Source organism: Primulina eburnea, chromosome 13 (genome assembly GCF_022965805.1).
Source record: "Primulina eburnea isolate SZY01 chromosome 13, ASM2296580v1, whole genome shotgun sequence".
Classification (NCBI taxonomy): Eukaryota; Viridiplantae; Streptophyta; class Magnoliopsida; order Lamiales; family Gesneriaceae; genus Primulina; species Primulina eburnea.
In genome coordinates, this window is record NC_133113.1 from 6,941,083 (window position 1) to 6,957,964 (window position 16,882).

Consider the following 16,882-nt stretch of genomic DNA (forward strand, 5'->3'; position numbering starts at 1 on the left):
GGAGTTGTTTTATTTCTTGAAGAATTTAGAGAAGATGGTTACGATAAGGCCATGGTTGAAGCTAAAGAAATGGCATGTGAGATGGGCATTGAAGCTGTATTTCGAGAGAAACGTGTTATTCGAAGAAAGAAATAATTTGGTGAAAGTAACAGTGAAGAAGTGAAACAGTCAGCTGCGGAATCTTTTAGAATCAACTACTTTCTCTTTATAATCGATCAAGCTCGTTCTTCTATGAAAGCTCTATTTGAACAATTTCAAAAATATGAAGAAACATTTGGTTTTTTGTTCAATCTAGATAGGTTACAGCGTGCAGACGATAAAATCTTGTTGAGGTCTTGCAAGAATCTTGAAAATTTTTTGACTCATAAGGGTTGTTCTGATATTAATGGGGATGATCTATTTTCGAAGTTGACATTCTTGAGGTGCTCTTTACCAAGAGAAGCAAAATCGGCCATTGATGTAGTGAATTACTTAAAGAAAATGGATGGGTGTTTCCCAAATGCTCATATTGCTTATAAAATCTCGTTGACAGTTCCGGTCACAGTAGCAAGTGCAGAACGAAGTTTCTCAAAGTTAAAGCTCATCAAAACTTTTCTCCGATCAACCATGTCACAAGAAAGATTGAATGGATTGACTATGTTATCAATTGAGAAAGAAATTACTGAACAACTTGATTGTACAGACTTGATTAGTATTTTTAGCTCTAAAACTTTTAGGCGGGTTGTTTTTTAGTGATCATTTTGGACATGGTTGATATTTTTATTCATTTAGTTTTTTATATTGTCTTTAACGTATTGATTTAATTTGAAAAAATGCTATGGAACTAAAAAAAAATATGACCACACATTATGATTAAGAAGTCTCTTTTAAAAGTTAGACTCAGGCCCAAATATTATTAGGATCGGCCCTGGAGGCGTAAAGAAGTGATACGAAGAATGCCTTAAGGAATTCCACACAAGAACGTCGAAGAAGCGATCGTCGGGTAAGCGCCAGAGACTATTTTCTTGAAGAAATGAGCTTGCAAAAGTTGCAGCAATGGAGCTTCTGAAAACCAAAGGAAAACTGATGGTGGAGGGGGAGGTGTCGGCTATCCAAGGATATTAGGTTAAGGGGAGTGTTTAGGTATAATTATATAGATTAAAAAGTAAGTTAATGGGCCTCAATTGTCACGTAAAAGTTTAGAAAGAAGTTTTAGATCCAATAAGCTTAAAAGTAAGTCCATTAAGTCCAAACACAACCCCGAAAAATATTTCGTTTTGGTAAGTTCTTGAAAATATTAGTCAGACCCTCAAAAAGTCTTCCGTTTCGATAAAATTTGCGTACCGCTGAAAAATATGTTCTGACGGGTAAAAATACCGAACAAAGCCCATTTCTTAAAAAATACATTTAAAACATCTTATATTAATTAATAAAAATTAATCATGTAATAAAAATAATTTTTCTGCTAATTCCCCAAATCAGTTACTCGTTCGAACGCGAAATGCAACTTAAAAATCCTAATACTTGATCTTTTAAATTTTAATGAAATAAATTCTACCATGCAATAATTATGCATAAAATTAATTAAACACAATTTAATGAAATAAACAAACATTTTATATTTAAAACAATTTAATAGAATACCAAATAAATTAAATAACTTGTATGCATGTGGTTCACGTGGACCTTCAGATTTTTGGGACGTTACAATAAATCTGAAACATAGATTCGGATTCATAATTTTTGGGAAAAATCATGTAAGCCCCGAATTTCTCACACTCGGACACATGCAATATTTGTAAATGGTTAAATCTTATTTAAAATACTGATATCCATTATAATCAACACAAAAACCTAAACTTACTTAATAATAATAATAATAATAATAATAATAATAATTTTATATGCCTGAATTTTTTTTTAAAAAACCCACCATTTATGGCCCAGATTAAAACTAAGAATATTTTTTTTAAATCATTTTTCTTGAGATCAAATAATGAAACTAAATTTTCATGTCCAAGGAATCGACGATAAGTTCGATGCTACGTGTGGGGCACTGTTCCACATAGTTTGGATGGACAAGATTCATATAAATATATGATTTTAAAAAATTAGTGGACTCCATATATGTGTGGTTAAATTTGAGCCCTTGATTTTATCATGGAGATAATGCTTCTGCATATAAGATTGAATCAACCGGAACGGACCATCAACTTATCTTTTATAATTGTGGAATTTTCCCCAATTTAACCCAAATAAAAAAAATTTGCGTTTGAACGTTTCAATTTGAATCATCAGACTCTTGACTTTCCTTTCCCCCTTCCTCAAGCTAACACCTTCCCCATTTCCTTCTGCTCTCTACTTAATTCTCCAATGGCGGCGGCGACGCCAAATCGGAGCCCTAAAACAAACCTAAACTCCCCTCTTCGTTGAAATAATCATGCCCACCTATACGACTGCATCGCTGCAAAGCTATTTCGAATCCAGAGTGGAAGAATCTCTCAAGAATCCCCTTTCCGGAGTTTCAAATGGTCGAAAAGATCCTAATCCGAGCTGGGGTTCGAGAGATGGAGCTCCGAGACACGTGTACGTATCGCCGACTTTGTATGTGACCCCGGTGCAGGCTCCGATTCCCCAGTGTTACCCGCCGGACCCGCTATCACCTTCTCCTTACGTAGTCAACCACAAGCGCCGAGGAAATGAGTTGAAGATATGTTGTGAGGCTGAAGTGGTGGGTTCCGATTCAGGAAATGGAGGTGGATATCTGTGCTCGGAAGAGGAGGTGGGCGAGAATTTTGCGGGTGATGAAAAATTGGAAACTTTTGATATTGATGAGGATGAAGAGGTCAGTGGGTATCAGGGTGAGGAGGAGACGAATTATAATGGAAAGGAGCAAATGGAGAGCTGTAGCTTTGCTTCTGCTCAAGGGGAATTCTTTGATGCGAATGATGGTAATCTTTTTTTTTTTATTCCAGAATTTGGAAATAATTCAATGCAATTTTAGCTCTAAGATACATGAAATTCAGTTTTCACTAATTTTCTCCATTTATGAAATGTGTGTTGATTGAGCTGACAGCAGGCTGTTTTCAAAGTGGGTAAAAATTATTATGAAGTAATGTCCAGTTGACTGGAATAAGTTTTGGCAGTATGTGAATCTTTTATGCTTAGTGGGATATTCTCAATTGTATGTTGGGAAGGAGTTCTCTTTGTTTAATTTTATTTGAACTATTTCGTGTTTGGCACAAATGTTGTTTTGTTTGATTTTGATGCCAATACCTACCAAGTATGAATTAATGCATTCAGTCATGGCAAAATTTTGAAAACTGTAGAACGTAGACTATAATGACTAATATACGCATAACACGGCGAAAGTCCCAATCTTTAAAATGTTTAGAGATGCTTACATGATTAAATTTCATAATAGTTTCTGCTTAAAATCCATATGCATTTCAGAGACTTTGGGACATAACGCTGAACTGGATGGTTTTGAACTCTTGAAATTACGTGGCTGGAGAGGAAGATTGCATTATCTCTGTTCCGTTCACATCTGGATATATATGATTTCTAACAATAATACTTGATAATGATTCACAGATTTCTCCGCTGACGGGTCTACTCCAAAATCCTACGGTTCTAGAACTGAATCAGAACTCAACGCCATTAGGCTTGTTCTTCGTGAGGAAATTGAAAGGAGAAAAAATGTAGAGGAAAATATGACTTTAATTCGATGTCAGTGGGAGCGGATCAGTAGCCTTATGCGTCAGGCTGGATTAACATTTCCTGGACCTCCATCTGATAGTTGTAGCACACAGTTTGACAATATGATCGATCTGTTTTCCCAGGAAGTTTTTGTCAGCAGGTTTGTTGCTGAAGCGGTTGGAAGGGGTCAAGCTTCTGCTGAAGCTGATTTCTCAATAATTGAATCAAAAGACCAGGAGATATCGCGGTTACATGACAGGCTGCAATACTTTGAGACTGTTAATCATGAAATGTCCCAGAGGAATTTTGTGGGTAAGTTTTTCAAATTAGATTTTCTTATCCCCTCATATTTATACCCTGGACAATCAGTTGATTCTTGTTTCATGATAAAGAGAATCTCTTGTTGATAAATTTGCTGTTTTCTTGATCTTTTGAGCTGAAATTATTATTTCTGAAAAGAGTTGGCATTTGACCTTCACTCATGTAGGTCTGTGGTAAGATTTCTTCGAAAGATTTTAGATGTACACTGACATGGGAAAATACAACAAAGCAAAGAAAACAATAAAGGATGTGGCAAAAAAAAAAATAGTAAAGCCTCACTGCTTAAATTTAACATGAAATGAAAAGGAAAAATCATTTAATTCCCCATAATTGTAGCTACTGTCAACATCACAAAATGAATTGATGTATATACCATCCCAAGTTTAACTCAACCTGCATCAGTTTTTTTGGGCCATTGTGGATGAGTATTAAAGTGAGAAAAGACATGTAGTTATGTTGACTTTGGTCACTGCTTCCTAGAACTTTAGTTGAGAACTATAATTGGGGAAAATCTTTCTTCGTAACATGCACAGTTAAGTTTGATGCAAATTTCCACTTCTAGAAATTCACAAGAACGTAATGAGCAGAGAGGTTATTATGCTGTGACTGTTTCGTGTCTCTGTATTCCTTTAAAAACTTATGTTTGTTTACTTTTGACCACCATTCTGCTTCATGATGGTAAGCTTTTCTTTTGCCATTTCAGGGTTTGGTAACTGTGTAATAGTTCTGAACTTAACTGATATCTTCTTGCACTCACAAAATGTTGGTTTATTTGTTGCAGAAGTTGCTCGTAGACGACAGGAAAGGAAAAGGAGTCGGAGAAGGTGGCTGTGGACTTTTATGGGATTCTCCATTGCCGTAGGAACTTCATTTGTTGCTTATTCCTACATTCCTAAGTCGAGTAAATATCTTCCATTGTTGAAGTCCGGAAACTCAACCGCTGCTGCCTCCTACAAGACCTCTTAAAGACTATTTCTCTGAGATAACAATTGTGTGCTCGTCTTCTTATGGATTCGCCGACTTTTCAATGTAGTGAATACTGGCTAGAGTCTAGGTATCAAGTTAGTAACTTAAGATTTCCTTTGAATTTTGGAAAGATCAGGCAATGTTTTATAAGTGTATCATGAGATAAATGAACTTTGAGATAAATATACCTAGATTATCAAGATAAGATTATAACATAAGCGGATAAAGATATCATCTATATACAACCAAAAATAAATCTCCAGATTCGATATCCCTTGAAAATTTGAAATTTGAAGATGTAGATGGGGTTCAATCCAATCTCAAACTCCCCCTTTAAACCTATAAATAGATCCTTAAGCCATCCGAAAATCAAACAATTTTTTTCACTCTCTGTTTCGAAAATAAGCTAGAGGAGTATAGGTGAAACGCAGCAAAATTTTCTCTCAAGTAGAAGACACAAAATCGAGCAAGAGCTAGAAAGAATTTTTGGAGAAATACTCTGACCCTTTTCACGTTTTTTTTTGAAGAATAATATGTTAGTGGGCTCATTGTTTTAAAATTTATGTACATGTTTTTGAAATATCCGATGTACATGCTTCTTTTGTTCTATGCTTGTATGAAAAAGATTTCCAAACACTGTTAGATTCAAGTCTGACACGAAAAAGAATTCTTGAAAGTTAATTTTTTCCCAAAATGGTGGGTATAAAACCGGCTCCTATATTTCTGGTCCTCCAACAATGTTACTTCTTTTTGGTTGACATTAAATTTCAGAATTCAAGTCATGTCATAGAGATAGATACACACACAAACACATCAATTAGAGCGAGGAAGAGAATATAGAGCAACATTACGATTGACCCAAACAAGAGATCCATATCACAAAATACGACACGTGAGACAGTATCACACAAGTTTTTGCCTAATATTAATTGTTGTTTTGTATATATTGTTGGTCCCACGTGCGGAATTTGAGATAATAAAACCCGAAAATAAAGAATAAGCTGGACACCGAGATTTACGTGGAAAACCCCTAAAAATTATTAGGGTAAAAACCACGGGTAAGATGAAAAGAATTTCACTATAATATTTTGTGGTGTCCAACTCACTCACTGTGTTTCCAAAGAGAACACACACTCTCTTAATACAGGAGAACAAACACCTCACAAATATTATAGAACTAAGCACTCAAATGCTTATAAGATGAGAGAAAACTCGAAGAAGGGATGATTTCAGAATGAATGGGAGAGCTCTATTTATAGAACTTCCTGTCAGTGTGAAAACGCGTTAAAAACGCGTATTCTTATTATAATTTTGCCAAATTCTGCCGACCCACGTTTTTCAAAATTTTTGCCAACCTTTTCTGAAAAGTCTTTGCCGACATTTCTCCCAGTTAGAGATTTGATTGAGAATCAAACACATCTTCACACATCCTTTCATTCTTGCTATTCCCTGCTGCTTACGTTTCTGCTAGACCACTTGAGGATCTACACCACTCAAACTTATCAGTGTTTACTGACTTGGTCAGAAAATCAGCTATCCTTTGTATGTATCTTCTGCATATCCACGCTTCCTTCTTCTACCACTTCCCGTACAAAGTGAAATTGGACTCCAATGTGTTTCGTCTTGGAATGAAAGGCTGGATTCCTCGTGATGTGCAAGGCACTCTGACTGTCACAAAACAAAAGAACATTCTCTTGTTTGTGTCCGATCTCTTCCAATAACCTTTTAATCCATATTGCCTCCTTGCATGCTTGAGTAGCTGCCATGTATTCTGCCTCCATTATAAATAACACCACAACTGTCTGCAGTTTTGAAACCCAGCTTACAGCTCCTCCTGCAAGTGTAAACACATAACCAGTAGTAGATTTTCTCTTATCAGGATCACCTGCATAATCTGAATCGACATAGCCCCTGAGTGTAAAATCTGATCCTCCATAACAAAATACAACAATTGAGGTACCCTTAATGTATCTAAGGATCCTCTTAACAGTGCTCCAATGCTCTCGTCCAGGATTCGCCATATGCTTGAGCAATGTCCAATCTTGTACATATCATGGCGAACATCAAACTTCCCACTGCTGATGCATATGGTACTCGAGACATCTCCATCTTCTCTGCTTCACTGCTAGTACACATCTCGGAGGATAACTTGAAGTTAACAGGAAGAGGGGTCGATATTGGCTTACTATCTTGCATGTTGAAGCATTGCAAGACTTTCTTCAAATAATTTTTCTGGGAAAGCCAAATCTTTCTGTTACTTCTGTCTCGGTGAACTTGCATCCCCAGAATCTTGTTTTGCTGGTCCCAAGTCCTTCATATCAAATTCTCTAGCCAACTGTGCCTTCAATCCTTGGACCTGATCTTTTTTGGGACATGCTACCAACATGTCGTCCACATATAACAGCAAAATGATATAATCATCACTAGACCTCTTGAAATACGTACAAAGGTCTGCACTCAGTCTGTTGTATCCAAGGCTTATGATATAGGAATTAAATCTCTTGTACCAACACCTCGGCGCCTATTTGAGATCATACAGAGATTTGTTCAACCTGCAAACCAAGTTCTCTTTGTCTTTTTCCGCAAAACCTTTTAGCTGGAGCATATAGATTTCTTCTTCAAGATATCCATGAAGAAACGAAGTTTTCACATCTAACTGTTCTAGATGTAGGTCAAACACCGCACACAATGGCAGCACCACTCTGATTGTTGTAAGCCGAACCATAGGAGAAAATATCTCATTGAAGTCAATACCTTCTTTCTGAGCATATCCTTTGACCACCAATCTAGCACGATATCGCTCCTCTTGGTTATTGCCATCACGCTTGATCTTATAGACCCATTTGTTTCCAATGGTTTCCCTTCCTCGTGGTAGTGTAACAAGATCCCAAGTTTTATTCTTGTCTAATGTCTCCAATTCTTCCTGCATTGCTATCATCCACAAGGATACATCCGAGCTTTGAGTAGCCTTGTGGAAACTCGATGGCTCACTATCCTCTGATAATATAAAATATGCAATGTTGCTTTCAGTGATATAATCTGAAAGACAACCTGGTGGTCTTCTGTCTCGATTTGACTGCCTCACATTGGAAACCTCAGACTCAGCGTGTTCTTGTTCTTCGTGCTTTGGTACTGCTTCACAAGAAACTTGACCTTCGTCCGTCTTATTTTCCACTAAATAGTAGTTTCTGAATTCGGTGTGCCTTTGTCTCCCTTTACTTTATCTTCCTCGAAAATAACATCCCTTCTGATGACAAGCTTGTGAACAGTAGAATCCCACAAGCGAAACCCATTTCTTCCATCAGCATAACCCAAGAAGATACATTTCTAGATTTCGAGTCCAACTTTGATCTTTCTTGCTCATTGTACAGAACATACACCTGACTTCCAAATGTATGCAAATGAGAATAATCTGTCGGCTTTCCGGTCCACATCTCCATCGGAGTCTTCAGATCAATCGCCACTGAAGGAGAACGATTGATAATATAACAAGCGATTTTGACCGCTTCCGCCCAAAATGACTTGTCTAGACCCGCAGTCCTCAACATAGCTCTTGTTCTGTCCAACAAGGTTCTGTTCATCCGCTCCGCCACTCCATTCTGTTGAGGTGTGTAAGCCGTCTTGAATTGTCTTTTGACGCCCTCATGTTGAAAATATGAATCAAATTCGTCACTGGTATATTCTCCTCCATTATCAGTCATCAGACACTTGATTTTATTTTCAGAATCAAGTTCAACTCGCACTTTGAAATCTTTGAAGATTTGGAAAGCGTCTGATTTCTTCTTGATTGGATACACCCAACATCTCCTAGAGAAATCATCAATGAACGAGACAAAGTATCTTGCTCCTCCTAGGGATACAACCGGTGCTTGCCAAACATCCGAATGAATCTGCTCCAATATGCTTTTGCTCTTTGCAGTAGAAGTGCCAAACTTTAATCTGTGTTGTTTACTGGGAACACAATGCTCACAAAAGGGTAGTGACACTTTTGTAAGTCCTGGCAGTAGCTTCCGTTCTGAAAGAATTTTCAACCCCCGTTCTGACATATGTCCGAGCTTTCTATGCCATAACACTGTTAATTCTTCTCCTGAACCAATTGATGCAACAACTAGTTCTGCCTCTTTGTGTGTTTCCCCCAAAAGTACATACATATTTGCAGCAACGTTTTCCGCCTTCATAACCACAAGCGCGCCCTTCACAATTTTCATGATCACGTTCTCGATACGAGTTTTGCACCCGATGTCATCAAATTGCCCCAAGGACAAAAGATTTTCGTCAGTCCCTTCACATGTCGTACCTCCTGTATGGTGCGAACGGTGCCATCAAACATTTTAATTTTGATAGTCCCGACCCTGGCGATTTCCAAGGCATGATCATTTCCCATGAATACAGATCCTCCTGAGACTGGTTCATAATGATTAAATCATTCTCTCCAAGACGTCATGTGCCACGTCGCTCCTGAATCCATAATCTATGTATCACAAAATTTATTTCTGCCTTCTGCAACTGTTGCCGCTTCGCTGAATAATATTTCACCACTGCCTGAAGTAATAGCCACATTTCCTTGAGAACTTTTATCGATACTCGTACACTCTTTCTTGAAGTGCCCTTTACCTCTATATTTAAAGCAGTAAATATTTTTCTTCTTACTTCTTGACTTTGATCTACCTCGTCTTTGGCTCCCACTGGAGTCACGGTCCATGAATCTTCCTCTTATCATCGGTAAAGCCTCTGCCTGCTTCGAGGTTCCCAACCTATCTTCCTTATTCTTGCGCTGGCTTTCTTCTCCGAGAACCGCAGTTAAGACATCGTCGAATCTTAGAAAGCTCATAAGAATATTGTTGGTTATGTTGATGATAAGTTGATCATATGAATCTGGTAGACTTTGAAGTAGAAGCTCCGCACGTTCATTTCCCCTATTTTATGCCCTATGGAAGTGAGTTGGGCAAATAAAGTATTTAGTGTATTGATATGGTCGGTCATCGATGAGGATTTCGTCATCCGAAGAGTATAAAGCCTTCTTTTTAGGAAAATCATGTTGTGTAACGACTTGACCTCGTACATCTTTGTCAGAGTATCCCAGATAACTTTGGCTGTTTTTATCTCAGAGATACTTGACAAAACTTCGTCTGCTATAGCCAAATGTAAATTGGCAACAACATTATCATTCATCTCATTCCACTTTCCATCATCCGTAATTTCCACCGGTCTATCTCCAGTAGCCGCCAAGCAATTTTCCTTTCTTAAAACTGCTTGTATCTTTATTTTCCACAGCATAAAATTGCTTCCGTTGAACTTTTCTATCTCGTACCTTCCTGCCAGTATGCCTACAACAATTTTAGTAGACTGGAAAAAATAATCCTGCCTTAAATAAAAAATCTCAAAAAACATTTTCTGATGTGAAAGATCAGTCTAGGCTGCAACCACAGAGCATACTCAGAATTTTAAGAAATTTTAAACCAAGGCTCTGATACCACTTGTTGGTCCCACGTGCGGAATTTGAGATAGTAAAACCCGAAAATAAAGAATAAACTGAACACCGAGATTTACGTGGAAAACCCCTAAAAATTATTAGGGTAAAAACCACGGGCAAGATGAAAAGAATTTCACTATAATATTTTGTGGTGTACAACTCACTCACTGTGTTTCCAAAGAGAACACACACTCTCTTAATACAAGAGAACAAACGCCTCACAAATATTATAGAACTAAGCACTCAAATGCTTATAAGATGAGAGAAAACTCGAAGAAGGGATGATTTCAGAATGAAGGAGACAACTCTATTTATAGAACTTCCTGTCATTGTGAAAACGTGTTAAAAACGCGTGTTCTTATTATAATTTTGTCAAATTTTGCCGACCCACGTTTTTCAAAAAAAATTTGCCAACCTTTTCTGAAATGTCTTTGCCGACATATATTAGATACTATAGTTTTTTATATCAAATTTTACATTTTCAATTTTATATAAGGACAAGATCATATATAATATCAACAATCGCCTGGATTCATCCAAATTCAGATTATGCAAGCTGAACCGTAACAAAACATGAATAACTCAAGCACATGAATTTTGGTAATCCGGCATTAAAATTGTTTTTAATGCGTCTTATTTGAACAGTAACAAATAATAAACAAACACAGCATGAATAAAAGAACGAATTTTTTTTTTTTTTGCATTACAATATCAAAGGTTAAATTGAATTTATATCACCTTAATAAAAAATTTATTAATTGATACAACAAAAAACAAAAAATTAATAATTTTATATATTTTGAAAATTAGTTTTCTGTTAACGAGTTTCAACTCTGTGAATTTGCATGCGTATTGAGGTTTCTGACGGAAGAATTTCAAGTTTGCTCCACTAGTCTCCCATTCAAAGAACACATTGTTTCTTGAACATCTGCCCATTTCAAGATTCCAATTCCCTTGAAGAACCGCACGTTGGCTATTATTAAACTCTTTCAAGATTTCGATTTCTTTGAAGCATTGTACCCTTGAAGAGCAACGGCCAAAGGAGAGAGCATTTTTCTATTTTTCCCAGACGACGCAATATTCGAATTCTAGTACGTGTGTGCCGGTGGGATCCTTTATCAGATACAGGAAAGAATTAGAGTCTGTTGTTTGGGGTATTCAAATATGAGGGAAATGCAAGAAGAAATCAAAAGAATATGGCTTTGTAGAGGCAAGTGCTGAACACTTTGTCCTTAAGAAGAATTTGCCCTCACAATGTGCTAGAGTTTGTAGCAATCTTCTCCCAAGATACAACTACAACACTTGAATAATGAGCACTCAAATATTCAAGTTCTATCACAAGGAAATGGATGAACTCTCTCTTGTTTCAGAAAGGAAGAAGACAATATGCATATGATGTTATGTAAAAGTGTTTTTGATTTTCAAATAATTATGCATTTAATGTTTTTCATGCAAAAGACATGATCTTTCATTCATAGGGAGAGTCCCTTGGCCATTGTAAGTGATCACAATCATCAAACAATGTCAAGGAGATGAAAAAACATCAGAAAATTCGACGCGTCTGTGCGCGCAGGGGAGCACGCCGGCTCGCACACTGCCGAGCAGCGCTCGGCAGCGCCTGCCGAGCTCTCTCAGCCGCGCGCCTGCCACTGTCGCCGCCGCAGACACGCGCGCATGGCTCTGTTCACCGAGCTTTTTTTTTTCTTTCCGTCCCTTACACGTTCTAACTACTCGATTTATGTTCTTTCAACATATGATGAAATCTTTCGAGTTTTATTCAGAACAATCGAACTTAATATTCGTTCATTAAGCTTCGTTTTTCTTTTCGAATTTTTCCAAATCAAACACATTGATTTACTTGCTTAATTTTCATTCATTAAGCATCAAAATTCCAACAATCCCCCACATGAATGAAATTAATGCATGAATGCTCGTGATACATAAGAGAGAGTATATCCGAAAAATTATCTCATCAGGAGAGGTAGCTTTTGGCTTTGAACCTTCCCTAGTGGAATACAATCGGATTTACTAGGCCACGAAGTAAACGTGATGTCTTGAACTTCTTGGCGGTTCATGTAAAACCAGACAACTGTACCCACAAGATAACCTTTCTTCCATTTCCATTTTATTTTATCGGTTGTGTCCGTTTTGGCCATGGAACACATCTTGGCTTCATACGTGTTTCATCGAGGCGGCCCGTCCTCACACGTACATAGGTGATCTCCTTGTAAAAGGGTATCCTACTTACCCCGCTTTTCAGAGACGGATTTACGCTAGGGCTGTACTGGGCTGTAGCCCAGTCCATTTTTTTTATTTAGCGACGGTTTTAGCGACGGTTTTTTGATAACCGTCGCTACTTTTGCGACGGTTTTAGTAAACCCGTCGCCGATGGGATCGGCGACAGTTTTATCAAAAACCGTCGCACATATTAGCGACGGTTATTGCTAAAACCATCGCTAAATTATTAAAAAATTCTTTGATATTTTTGATGCAACAATAGATTTCATTTTAATGGAGTTAAATACTCGGTTCAATGAGTTAATCGGTGAAACTTCTTTATCTTAGTATAGCTTTAGATCCTAAAAATTCATTTGACTCATTTAACAGTGATGATATTTGCAAGCTTGCGAAGAAGTTTTATCCTGGAGATTTCACATATCAAGAAATTGTTGTTTTGAAGTATGCATTGATACATTTATAAACTCGATGTGATGCAGAATTTAAAGGTTTCTACACTTGTTGAGTTGTGTCAGCAATTGACCGAGAGTGGACGGTCAAGTGTTTATGTTATGTTGACTAGATTGATTCATCTTGTTTTGACATTGTCTGTGTCTACTGCCACTATTGAACGGGCTTTTTCAGCAATGAAGCATGTGAAGACGGCACTTCGCAATAAAATGGAGGTTGACTTTCTTGCCGATTGTTTGACACTCTATATTGAACGAGATTTAGCTAAACATATTGATGTAAATTCTATTATTGATGAATTTTATGTTTTAAAATCCCGTAAGGCACAACTTCGTTGAACGATATAATGTATTTTTTTTAATAATATATAATTTATCATATTGAGTTCAAGCCCACCCCAACTCTTATTCCTGGATCCGTCCCTGCCGCTTTTGTAAGCTACGGAATCATTAAAAGTACAATACTTAACCTCACTACCTTTGTAGGCAACTTCACTCATCGTCTTAGGAATGAGGAGTGATTCCACAAGTTCTCACAATTTAGTTGTCCCATTGAACCAAGATCTTGGGATCTCCAATCTACAAGGTTGGGTTGCCACTATGAAAACTTTATTTGGTAGGTTTTAAGCCCATTTCTCTTGACAGACAGTACATTTGATCTCTATTTAATGCTTTTGTAAGCGGATCCGCTAAGTTATCCTTTGATTTAATATAATCAACAGATATAACTCCATTAGAGATCAACTGTCGCACAGTATTATGTCTTCGACGAATGTGTCGAGACTTGCCATTGTACATACGACTGACTGTCGCAATGTATCATGATTGCTGGCACTGGACTTGTCCAACATGGAATGTCCTCTAGAAAGTTGCGAAGCCACTCAGCTTGTAGTATCCCGATGCCTAATTTGAGTTAATTATTGGATTAATTATATTTCGGAGGGTTCGGATCGTCCGATCAGGGTTCGGATCGTCCGAGCCAGGTGGCTGGACCCGTGGAAGACATGCAGGGTTCGGATCGTCCGATCAGGGTTCGGAAGGTCCGAAGTGTACCGGATCGGATCTTCCGAAGTGGATCGGATCTTCCGATCGTTGACTATAAATAGAGGCGCGAGGCTTCACTTTTTACTCGCCAATTCCGAGTGTTCCAGAGCGTTTTAGTCGTTTCTGATGGGTTTCTAGTCTTTTCCCGAGGTTCAGGCACTAGCGGGGAGCTACTGGTTTTGTAACGGAACTGTGCTCTAGTTGGGAGCTAGCGGCATCAGTGGGCTGACTACGGACGCAGGCTTGAGTCTAGGGCTGATTGCTAGGATCTACTGGTTTGAGGTACGAAAGTACTATCCGAGATATCCTGGTCGAGTATACATCCTTATATGTGTTGCATGATTATTTGCTGCATTGATATATGTCATATGATGCATGCTATTATGTCACGTTTATTACTGCATGTTACATTTCATCTTGAGCCGTATCTCTTTCGAGATAGCCTTTATTGTTGAGCTGTATCTCTTTCGAGATAAGCTATATCTTGTGGGGCCGCTCAGCCCTGTCTTGTGGACGCATGGACACCGAGAGTACACAGTGGCCGACGGGTCCGGAGGGCTTCGGTGGTCCGGGACATTTTAGGTCCACGTCTGATCTTGTAGTGGATGCAGTGACCCAGAGGAGTACCGCGCGGCACTATCCACTTGGCGCCTCTAGACTGAGCATATTGAGATCTTTTGTGACTCCTGTTTCTTGACTACCCTGGTATCATATCATAGCATGTGCATTTCATATAGGCTTGTATACTCATGCTTTTGTACTGAGCGTTCTTATCGCTCACGTCCTCGGTTTTGTTTATCTTGGACACCCCATTCCCACGGGGAAGGCCTCAGGTTGGATGGCTCAGGAGGAGGATGAGGAGGACGTGGAGTAGCCGGTTGAGTTATTTCTTCAGTACTGCTTTGTTTCGATATGGTTGTACCGCATACTTTCATTTTAGTTTGAGTTGTTCTGGATTTTCGATTGGGTTGTATATCTATCATTTGTTGACCTTTTCCGCCATTATCTCTGATTGTTATTAATTAAGTTAATTGCATGCTTAATTCTTGTTTAGTAGGTGATTCTGGAACGGGTCACTACATTTATGGTATCAGAGCATGCTTACGATTTTGGGATATAGATTCTGTTTTGGGATTTTCGTTGACCATTTTACCATTTTCCCCATTCTATCTTGTAGCGATGGCTGACCACTTTGGTGATGAGAGTAGTCAGGGGAGTGTAGGTCGTTGGGGTGACCAGGACGATCGTAGGCGTCATCGTGATGGCCCTAGGCGTTTTGAGATGCACCGTTTCATTCAGATGGGGCCTAAGCTTTTAGTCGGTGGTGAGACTCCCGATGTTGCTGAGGATTGGTTAGAGCGCATGGAGAGTTGTTTCCGTGCATTCCAGTGCACCGAAGAGCAGCAGATGGAGACCCTTAGTTTTCTTCTCGAGGGCCGTGCGCGCAAGTGGTGGCGATCGACTTCTGCGCCGATAGTCCAGTCTCAGGGTAGGGTGACTTGGGCCGATTTCCGTGCAGCTTTCATGCAGCTATATTTTCCTCCAGCCCTTCGCCAGGCAAAGACGATTGAACTTCTGAATCTTAAGCAGGGTAGTATGTCTGTTGATGCATATCAGCAGAAGTTCTTCGAGTTGTTACCCTTTGCTCCTCATATTAGTGGTAGTTCTGAGGCCAAGTATGACCATTTCCTTCAGGATCTTAACCAGGAGATCTTTGATCGAGTCACTGTTTGCGATAATCCTACTTCTTATGATGGATTAGTGAACCGGTGTCGCCAGGCAGAGATCAGTCTCCAGCGTGGTAGGTCTATTCTTTCTTCTAGACCTCCGAATACTTTGAGCCCTCGATCTCAGTCTTTCAAGAAGTCAGGTTCTTCTTCTTCGGGATCTGGATCTCGGTCTAGCGGTGTTTTTCGCTTTGGTAAGAAAAAGGTTTCTTGTGTGCATTGTGGGAAGAACCATCCATCGGAGCAGTGCCGATCTGCCGCGGGAGCTTGTTTTCAGTGCGGAGAGATGGGTCATCTTAAGAAGAATTGTCCTCAGTTGCGAGGTGGAGCAGGATCTGGTTCCGGATCTCAGACGACTGTTCAGCAGAGGATGCAGGGTCAGGCAATGGGTAGTTCAAACCTTCGACCTCGTGCCCAAGGTCAGGTATTTGCGCTGAACCAGGATCAGGCTGCAGATGAGTCAGGGAGAGTCATAGCAGGTATTTTTTGTTTATGCGGTATTCCTGCTTTTGTTCTTATTGATACCGGAGCATCACATTCATTCATTTCTGCACGATTTGTTAAGCGTCATAAGTTACCGTATGTTTCTCTAGACGTCATTCTTTCCGTTTTTACTCCGATGGGTCATTCGGTGTTAGCAAAGCGTCTAGTGATAGGTTGTCCTTTAGATTTTGAGGGTAACAAATTGACTGCGAATCTTATAATCCTAGAGATGGAAGATTTTGATTGTATTTTGGGTATAGACCTATTGACTACCTACCGAGCTACTGTGGATTGCTACCAGAAGCTTGTTCAGTTTCGTACGACTGAGAGCTCTAGTTGGTTTTTCTATGGTGAGGGAGCGCGACCTCCGATGTCAGTGATATCTGCTCTGAAAGCCTGTCGTGCTTTAGAGTCGGGCGGGGAAGGCTACCTCATCTATGCGATTGATTCGTCCACAGGTAGTGTTGGTATAGATGATATTCCAGTGGTTTGTGAGTTTCCTG

General features: G+C 39.0%; 1 protein-coding gene across 1 annotated transcript; it reads left to right on the top strand.

Annotated features, from left to right (window-relative positions):
* The first annotated feature begins 2,247 nt into the window (after positions 1-2,247).
* LOC140810608 (uncharacterized) lies at positions 2,248-5,150 on the top strand. The gene is made up of 3 exons (XM_073168459.1): positions 2,248-2,930; positions 3,574-3,990; positions 4,781-5,150. The coding sequence occupies exons 1-3, from the start codon at positions 2,420-2,422 to the stop codon at positions 4,963-4,965; spliced, it is 1,113 nt and encodes a 370-aa protein (XP_073024560.1). The 5' UTR covers positions 2,248-2,419; the 3' UTR covers positions 4,966-5,150.
* Positions 5,151-16,882: the final 11,732 nt, after the last annotated feature.

Bases quoted from the DNA above. Each gene is read 5' to 3' on its own strand.
- LOC140810608 (XM_073168459.1), top strand. From the start codon at position 2,420: ATGCCCACCTATACGACTGCATCGCTGCAAAGCTATTTCGAATCCAGA. The intron at 2,931-3,573 runs GTAATCTTTTTT...AATGATTCACAG, and splicing joins ATTCTTTGATGCGAATGATG to ATTTCTCCGCTGACGGGTCT. The intron at 3,991-4,780 runs GTAAGTTTTTCA...TATTTGTTGCAG, and splicing joins GTCCCAGAGGAATTTTGTGG to AAGTTGCTCGTAGACGACAG.